The following is a 9,603-nucleotide window of genomic DNA, read 5'->3' on the forward strand; positions in this document are numbered from 1 at the left end:
CACCCACAACGCCCCCAACAGAGGTGCTGGCTGTAGGACAACATCAGACATTTATGACGGAAGAGGAGTTTGAGATCATGTTGCGTCTCTTGGCTCTTGTAAACGCTGAGGGCCAGCGTTTCTCATGAGGGCAGGCTGTCTGTTGACCAGTGCACACAGGAAGAGTTTTTGGGTGAGGGTTATTGTGAGGCTCAAAACAGGGCAGCCCCAAGACATGGTGCTTCCCCAGAAGGATGATAGCTTTGCCATTTTTCCTTTTACTTCAAATTGAGTTACGTTTACCAAAAGGAGTAGAAGACATATGATGAAATAGACAATAAGACTCTTAAAATATAAATAGAAAATTATAGACCGTGTCGCTGGAGAAAAGCATATGTGCTTAGCAGCTTCCAGGACTCCGGTGCTTGGCAGCGGGGGTGGTGGATTAACCAGTGAGCAACATATGCACGAGTTTAATTGTGTTCACTTACTAATCTTTAGTGAACAGTTTCACCGGGGTTTCAAAGATGTGGTGAAAACCAGGTGAAATTGTGCACTACAGATTAGTAAGCAAGCATAATTAGGCCTGTGTGTAAATTGCTTATTGCATAATTCGTCCCTGCTTGGCGGTCAATGGCAGTGTTAACGTTGAGCTTCCTGGCAGCCTGGGCAAAAAGGGTAGCGCAATGGGTTACACAGTTCATGTGTCCTGCATCCAGTTAGTCATAAAACCAGAGCTCCTGCTTGGAGAGGCGAGAGGTGGGGCGATTGCTCCCAGATGTGGACGGCGTGACCAGTGCTCAGGAATATGTGTGCGAGTGAGAGAGAGCTGCGGGGGTGAACAGTACACTGCCCCCAAGGTGTCGATCTGGCTGGATAGCTCCTGAGCAGGAGATAGACTTCTGAACAACAGCTTATGTTCCAGGCACTGCTTCTCAGTGCTAACCATCCAAATAAATGTCTTGGTACTCTGTGGCAGTGTTCCTTAGTGCAAAGACAGGAGAGGTGCCTGTTTTTGGAGGATTCCAGGTGCTCTGCTGCCTTGTCTGGGGACTATGAACATAGCAGGTCATCTGGGCTTGCTTGGGACTAGCGGGTTTTGGCAAGCCGAGTAAGAAGGTGACTGTGTTGTGCATGGGGGAGCCTGGCCCTGCGAAACATGTGGCCTCGAAGGTTTCTCTAGCCCCAGGTGGGCCATGTCTTTGAGAATGGTGGTAACTGCCATGGGAAGCTTTGCCAATGCCTGCTTCTTAACCACGTGCTGTCTGTTATCAAGGACTGTGCTTGTCATTAGAGGTATCTGGGACTTATCATCGGGATCAAAATTAGTTCTGAATTCAGGTCTTATCTCTGTCACTGTTGATTGTCATGAGCTTGTCTAAGTCCCCAGTCTCTCTGGGCGTCATGTCCCCATCTGTCTCAAAGGTCCTTTCCAGTTCTGAAGTGTCTTGAGGGAAGCAAGGAAGGAAGAGCCTCGCCCTGTAGGCGTTTTCTCTTTTTAACCCTTAGGTCGTCTAGACTGTTAAAGTACATTATTGGGGACATACTGGAAGGGTTTGCTTTGGGCTCTGCTGGTCCTTAGGGCACCTCTGAGGAGTAGCTTGGGGGAAGAATGAGATGCACAGAACTATGAGTGGCTACATGGAGGTGCTCTTTGACCTTAGACCCCAGGCCAGTGGGGTGGGCACATCCCAGGGCCAAGCGGGTGCCCCCAAGGGCTCTGGGTGTGATCTTGCTGTGACTTTTCTTTTCTCTTTCACCAGGCACGTGAGATGCTGTATCTGAGGGAGCATCATGGCTGGTGAGTTTTCTAGGCCCAGGCCCAATGATGGAGGGTCACGCCTAGGGACTCATGGGAAAAAGCCTTCCTCTCCCCAGGTAGCCCTGTGGCCAGCACCTGATTGGCTGAGTAGCTCCTTTCCTCTCCCAGGCCCTTGGCTCCTGGTAGATGTGCACCTACCCAGGCCACTAGGACAGACACTGACATGACAAGCCATGAGGGCAAAGGGGGTTGGTTGCCCTGAGAACGAGAAGTCCCACTTCTAGTCCCCCACTCAAAGTCTAAGCTCAGGCTCACAGGGTGCACAGCTAATCCACACCAGCAGCCCCACTGTAGCTGGGCTTTTCCCTTTGGGAAAATCCATCCATGACTTCCAGGGTCAAAATCCCGCCCGTCACCCCTAGGCAGCGTGCTTTCCCTGCACAGTTGGTTCTCATTGTCCTTGCATCACCAACCAGAGGCCTGACCCTTGCTGAGGAGTCCCTGTGTGGTGCAAATGGCTAACGCACTCAGCTGCTCACCAAAAGGTTGGACGTTCCAGTCCACCCAGAGGCTTCTCAGAAGAAAGGCCTGGTAAGCTACTTCCAAGAGGTCACAGCCTTGAAAACCCTATGGAGTAGTTCTCTGACACACATGGGGTTGTCATGAGTCAGAGTCAACTCAACAGCAACTGGTTTGGTTTGGTTTGGACCCTTTATAGGTGCATGGTATTCTCATGGTGTCACAGAAAGTCAGCCCCACCCATGTCTGAGGTGCTTTGAAGTCTGGCATCTGCCCACTCCGTTGGCCTCATGCCCACCGTGATTGTGCTTCGGGCCCTGGGTTGAGTCTGGTTTGAGGGAGCCCTGGCACTCATCATCCCCAGCCTCATTGCCCTCTCTCTTCAGTGTTTCTGGAGGCCAGGGACACCCACTCCATCCTGAAGTGGTTTCCTCATGCCAGTGATTTCCTGGAGGAGCTGCGTGGAAGACATCTGCAGCCACGAGGAGGTCAAGGAGGTGTTTGAGGACAAAGTGTAGATGGCACGTACCACCCTGGGGCTGGGGGCTGGGATCCCGAGGACACGGGCTGGACTCTCAACCAAATGAGGAGCATAGAAGGGAAGCCCTGGAGGAGCAGAGGAGTGTCCTTACCCTTCTTGACTCCTGGGGTCCTCCTCACTTGGGAGGGGTGCCCTTTGTCCTTTGGGTCCCTCTGAGGATGACCAGGTGTGAAAGGGTGAGCAGCAGCCCCAGACCCTGCAGAACCTCAGAATGGCCTTGCTGAGGGCCTCTGAAGCCCACCTGGGGCCTGGGTGCTCAGAGAGCCTCCCACTGTGCCCGTCTTCTCCAGGTGCCAGTGACCCTCTTGCTCTTCTTTCGCAGATGGAGTTCCGGAAGGGGTACCCGAACGCAGTCTACTCCGTCCGGAACCCCGCGTAGAGCTCGGACAACATGTACGTGGTGGTGCCCCTTCTGGGAGTGGCGCTACTGATTGTCATCGCCTTGTTCATCATCTGGAGGTGCCAGCTGCAGAAGGCCACCCGCCATCACCCCTCCTACACTCAGAACCGGTACCTTGCTAGTCGTGCTGGGCACAGCCTCCCCCGGGTCATGGTGTACCGCGGCACTGTGCACGGCCTGGCCGAGTCCTCTGGCCACCGGGAAGCAGGGAGCAACCCGCACGTGCTGCTGGGGCCCAGTCGTGGGGGCAGGACCACGGTCCGGCTGGAGAGCACCCTGTACCTCCCTGAGCTCTCCCTCTCCAGACGGTCCAGTGCCACCCCGCCCCCATCCTACGAGGAGGTGACGGCTCCCCAGGAGAGCAGCAGTGAGGAGGCCAGTGTCTCTTACAGCGATCCGCCCCCAAAGTATGAGGAGATAGTGGCTGCCAACCCTGGCTCAGACAAATAGTGGCGCGCGGGCCCTGGGTGGAAGCCTCCTTCAGGTGTCTTCGAGTTTCTTTTCACATTTTCTCAGACTGTGCCACCGCAAAGCAGCCTTAGCCTCCTTGTTGCCAAATAATTCCATAACCCTGCTTTTATGGGAAGTCAGTTGGCAATGACAGGGTGGGGCGGGTCAGGGGTAGGGATCGTGCATGAGTCAAAGTCCCCTGGGAAGAGTGACAGGCCAGAAAGACCAGCTCTTCTGGATGCCCCCATGGCCCTACCGTCCTGTGCCCCTGTCAGGGGCTGGCTTCTCTTAGGCCAAAGGAATCATCCTTGGATTGTGGCCCAGATGTCCACAGGCTCTGACCCGGGGTTGTGGGGCTGACTGGAGACCTGTCTGGGTTAGGAATCCCAGCCACAGAGGTTCAGGCAAGAGGCCAGCCCTTTAGCACACATTCAGTCCTTCTCCCCAGCAGTCCTGTGCTTTCTGTCCTGGCTGGACTTTTGAGGACAGGGACAAGGATTGGGCAAAATGAAAAAGTAATAAGTGAGTCAACAAGGAACACAGCAAAACAGTACAACCTGGGCCATTCAGAGGGGCCGAGGAAAGTCGCACAGGTCTGTGACCCCCCACCCCCAACACCCACCTCCCTGCTCTGACCACTGAAGAGGAATGTATGGGGCAACCTGGCAGGAGGGCAGGGTGTGGAGGTTGAGGGCAGGGGGTTGGCAGGCCGAGCCCCCTCCTCCTCTGCCACCCAGGAGGGCCACTCCTGGTCTCTGGGCTGGGCCGGAGTGCTGCGTCATGGGGAAAACCACTGCGTTGACCCTGCCCATGGCCTCCAACGACGGGCTGAGCTCCAGTTAGTGCTCAAGATTTGCCCTGGCATAGCCCCTGCTCTTTCCCCTGTCCTTGCGGCTGTCGGGACAAACTTGTCTGACACCTGGCTGCTGTGGGGCGGAGAGCTGAAGTGTTCTCCTTGGCAGGGTAACTGGCCTATAAGCCCATGGAACCCATGAGCTTGACATCCTCAGCCCTGTGCTCTCTGGCATTGAACTTTAGGTTACTTCCTTTTACGTGTATTGGTGTGTTGAACTTCAGATCAATGATTTCTCCTTAATGATGGTGCCCAACTGGGGAGAAGATCCTAAAGTGTCCCTTTTTTCTCATTTCTTTATGGGGAAGTGGGGGGAGCCCATGACCTGGGGTGGAAGGTCCAGCTGGGGTTTGCTCTGCCATTGCCAGGGGCTAGTCTGTTTTCAGTAACCCCTTTCTGTAGCGGTCAGTGACCAGGCATAAAACACTGTCGACACTGCCTCCCCCACTTCCACCTCCCTCTTCCTGGCCTCAGTGCCAAACCATTTTTCCTCTGTGGTGCTTTAAAAAATGTAGCACATCTTTATGGGGCCCTAAAGAGTGCACAGACTGGGTCTGTTGGCAACCACAGCAGTTGAAATCACACAGACTCGACAAGCTTCTTGCTGTCTAAAGAGCTCTCCAAGGCGGGCAGCTAGGCTTGGCCTTGGAATGCAGCTCTGCCTTGAGGCCCAGATGATTTCTGGAGACCCCTCTGGTCTTGGGGACCTGCCGTGGATGTGTTAAAGTCAGGGGGCTGTGTTCCTATCCCAGTGAGGCCACCAGCATGGACGACTCGGCCTGTGGCTGGGGGGTCTCCTTCCCTTCACCTCACAGGCCCATTGGAAGCTGACTGAGCTAATCTCTGTGGAGTGTTTGAAGCACCAGGGAGCCTGTGAGCTTTGCCCTTAGGAAGATTCTTCCAGAAATATGTAGGTTATAGGGGACCAGTATTAGCTGAGGCCCTTATATGCCTCTGAGGAGGTTGGGAGGCCCCAAACTGAAAACGTTGAGCCTCAACCTAGGGAGTCAGTCTCCTGCCAGTTGGCCCTTCAGTCCCCTCCCCCATCCCAGAGGTGCTGACCAGGTGGCATTTCACCTTTCATTCCTTCTTCTCCCCTCCCTGGGACTCTAGCATTGCACTCCAGCCGTTTTCCACAAAGGGAGTTTTGACCTAACAGGCCCCTTCTTTTTCTATGGTGGAGGCCATGTTGGAGGACCTGGGGAAGGCAGCCCCCCTCTCCCAGCATTTCGTCAGGCAGGTGCCTGCGTGTGACCTGGGAGCCCATGAGAAGACACTTACCCCAATGTGCCTCCTCTCTGTTTGGCAGAGAGCCAGGCCTGGGCCCCGCTGACCAGAGCCAAAGGGAGGATGCCAAGCAATGCCCACTGCCTTTGGCCTCTGTGGAGCCCTTCTCTGCCCAGTGCCCGGATAGCTTGGGGCTGGCTGGAGATGGGAGAGAGCAGGAAGCAGGCGCCTGGGGAACGGCCTGTCCAGGGCAGGTCCGTGTCCTTCAGGGGCTGAGTGCAGGCCCGTGGGAAGAGCCCAGAGTCAGCGTCTTTAGGGCCTGGCGCAGCCCGGGACAGCTGAGGCTCTGTGGTCTTGGTTCAGGTGCTTGACAGCCGTTCTTCGAGGTGGATTGAGGCCGCAGTCTCTGGGACATTTAGAAGCATATAGTAGGAAAAAGACTGCAGTACACAGTGGGCATGACTCCTGTGGTGCACATTTGGCTTTTAAGAACGCCCTGTACATACTTTTCAAACTCTGTCTTTGTATGGACGTGGATTTGATACAGTATTAACCTTGAGTAGCCACATATTCGTTGTCTTGGGGCCTGTGTGTGTGTGTGTGTGTGTGTGTGTGTGTGTATGTGTGCATGTTGCCTTTTCTCACATGCTTATCTGAGCACTCCTGGGCCTTTTTCCCTTTTTTGTGTGGAAAAGTGTGTGACTATTGACTTTGAGAATGGGGAGGGGGGGCTAGCAATTTAGACTTTCTTCATTAAGAAGAAAAGGCTTTAAAAAATTCATTGAAATAGGACTGTCACTTGTTTTAAACCAAAAACTTTTTAAGACTTTCAAAAACAAGAACCACCATCCTGTCCCTCCGTGTCTGCCCCTCACCTCGGGGTTTCCACATGAAAGCACAAGAGAAGGAGGCATGGGCACTGCGCCCGCTTGAACACCACCAGCACAGCTGCGTCGCGTTCTGGCTGATGGCAACGCAGTACTGAGCGGTCTCCGCGAGAACCCCACTGCCACTCGTGTGAATTCCACTGGGTGCTTTGGAAACCAGGAATCAGCCCAATTTGTTGGACGTTGTCTTTTGGTGGCCCAAATGGGAGGGATTCCGGGCGGGACATTGTCGTTTTGTTAAGTTGTTGGAGCCAGCTGGTTTGCCTTTTCCAGTGCATGGAGGACTTCCAACCCCCAGCCAGAGGAGACCTTTTGACCAAATGGCATCCCACGAGATGAGAAAAAGCCAACACTGCCTCTAGAATGTTCTTTTGTCTGAGAGGGAGCGAGAGAGCAGGAGAGGCTCCCTACTCTCTCAGCTCTGTCTTTCTAGAAGTGTGTGTGCTCTGTCTCGGGTGTGTACACTCACACTCACAGCTGAGGTGCCAAGCTGGGTTTCAGCCTGACAAGTAATGAGGCTTCGTTTCAGGATTGTGCCGATTAAGAAACAAACACATCCTCCCCACTGCACTCTCCTAATACTAATCAGTGTAATTAGCTCATTTAAGATAAGAGTACTGTAATCAGACTGCCTGCAATGCCAGTGAAATCCCATTCATTGGAAGCCCACTCATTCAGAACTTCGAGCAAATTGCAATTTAAGAGAATTCGCAGTTATCCGCAAGTCTTGCTGAGTGAAAATATTGGAAATATTTTTCCCTTTAGTAAAATTTCAGGGTCTTTTGTGTAAGAGGAATCCAGTATAAAATGAGTCCCTTTAGCAAATAAAGGGCCCAAGATATTAAGGATCCCTTCACCGTGCCTTCAGCTTTGGCGTTTAGCAGTCCTCGTGTGTGAGGCTCCTTCTGTCCTGGATGATCTCTGGTTCTCTCCACCGTGGGAACGTTTGACTATTGCCGCCTTTCACGCTACTCCTTTCTTTATCCTCTGAGTAACGGAGTCTATGAACTCAAGTGTAAAGTCGCACAACTGTGTAGCTTTCTAAGGATTCTGTAAAGCAGATGTTTTGCTATTAGACTAGCCTCTCCATGATTCGTCTCCATTCAAACTTAGGGAGGTTTCGTCCCCATTCAAACTTAGGGAGGTTTTCCTTTCACAGGCTCTCTCTCAAGCATTTCTCTGACAAAGCTATCCAAACACGACACCCCTTCCGGCTCACTGCCTCCCCAGTTGTCGCGCTGTGCTGCTAACTGACCAGTGATCAGTGCCTGCCCTTCTCCCACCCTCGGGTCCGAGCAGGAACACAGACATCCAGGATCGAGATAAATCCCCAACTCCTTGGCCTCCCAGTCCGTCTCCCCTTACAGATGTCCCTTTCCCAGGCTTGCGCCCACCTGCTATCTCACCCTGCTATTGTGAATTCGTGACGGTGGAAACCCTGGTATGTGCAACTGAGCCTGTAGGAATGATGTCTGTGAAATAGAGTCATTTTTGTCCCACTTTAAACTGTGCTTGTGTTCATGTGGTGACCATTGTCAGCTAGGACATCTGCACACTCAACAATATGGCAGGATTTCACTTGAGCCTGGGGCCGCAAACACACTTGCTTCCGATTTCTCTCTCTCTTTTTAAAATTGTTGAGTTTAGCTGTTGAATGTTGTCTCTTTCTGTAAAAGAAATCACCAGTAATAATAAAGAGCAAAGACATTCACTTGTGTCCTGGCCTCTTCCATCTGGGCTCACGGCCGATGCCTGTCTATGACTTCCGTGAGGTATGGTTGATTGGGGGGCCAAACCTGTTTTTCCAAAAGTCAGACAGTAGATGAGGAAACAACCCAAACCAGGTTAGGAGCAGGAAGCACGGATGTCCTGGGTCCTAAAGTTGTCCTCAAGCTGTGTAAGATGATCTCTCGACCCATCCCCCTGGGATGAGGTGAGTAAGCTCTGTCACAAATCATGTTAGCAACTTCCCTGTCACCTGACCCCTGGTTGCTAACAGAGGGGTCCTTGCTAGAAGGATGGCCTGTTCGGTTTCAGAGCTGGAGGAGTGGGGGAGGGAGACTTTGTCCTGTGCCCTACGTAGGTCGGACAGGACACTTAGGCTTTGTCCTGGCTCTGCTTCCTGAATTCTGAGGCAGCTAGGGTCAGGGACTGTTCAGAAGGCAATGATGTCCCAGCGCCCATATGGAGGGAGTGGGCTCTTAACAGCAAAGGGCTCCCAGCTGTTGATGTGGAGTGAGCTAGAGCTGTGGGAAGTAGCGGCATAGACCGTGTTAGCCTCCATCCGTGACAGTGATCTGCCCTCGAACTGGAAGAGCCCCAGCAGTGATGAGACGGTGGCACTGAGGATTTAATGTGGAGGCTCCATGCCAAAGATGGCAGCCAGAGCCTCGGGTTCCATTCTTGTTGGGTGATGCCAACCTTCTGGAGATGCTGAGAAGTCAAATGAAGGCTATTCAGGCACTCCCCAGCACACAGGTGGAGTCATGTTCTGAACATGGTTTTTGAACTTGGGCCCTTTTCCTCAGAGACCAGCATTCTAGATAGTGACTCAGGGTCCCTGGCTAGCCCATACAAGGATGCTAACACACAAGAGTGGCCCCAGGCTTCCAAAGTCCCTCTTGGGCCTCCCTTTCTTATCCACCTGCTGCACCATAAAGCCAGAGCCATGGCACTTGAATTCCTGGTAGAGGGTGGGCAAGTCAGGGACAGGTATTATTTGCTCAGCATACAGATTGAATAAGTATGGTGAAAGGATACAACCCTGACACACACCGTTCTTGATTTTAAACCATGCAGTATGCAATACATACCAAAGTGACAAATTTGCTTTTCAACACTTTAAAGAGGTCTTTTGCAGCAGATTTGCCCAATGCAATGCATCTCTTGATTTCTTGACTGCTACTTCCATGGGCGTTGATTGTGGATCCAAGTAAAATGAAATCCTTGACAACTTCAATCTTTTCTCCATTTATCATGACGTTG

General features: G+C 52.6%; 1 protein-coding gene across 1 annotated transcript; it reads left to right on the top strand.

Moving 5' to 3' along the window:
* Nucleotides 1-665: 665 nt before the first annotated feature.
* PRRG3 (proline rich and Gla domain 3) lies at nt 666-3,651 on the top strand. The gene is given in 4 exon segments (XM_004390049.1): nt 666-738; nt 2,647-2,716; nt 2,718-2,772; nt 3,124-3,651. Coding segments are annotated over 4 exon segments (726 nt in total).
* The last annotated feature ends 5,952 nt before the right edge of the window (nt 3,652-9,603 follow it).

Source organism: Trichechus manatus, unplaced genomic scaffold (genome assembly GCF_000243295.1).
Source record: "Trichechus manatus latirostris isolate Lorelei unplaced genomic scaffold, TriManLat1.0 scaffold00279, whole genome shotgun sequence".
Lineage (NCBI taxonomy): Eukaryota > Metazoa > Chordata > Mammalia > Sirenia > Trichechidae > Trichechus > Trichechus manatus.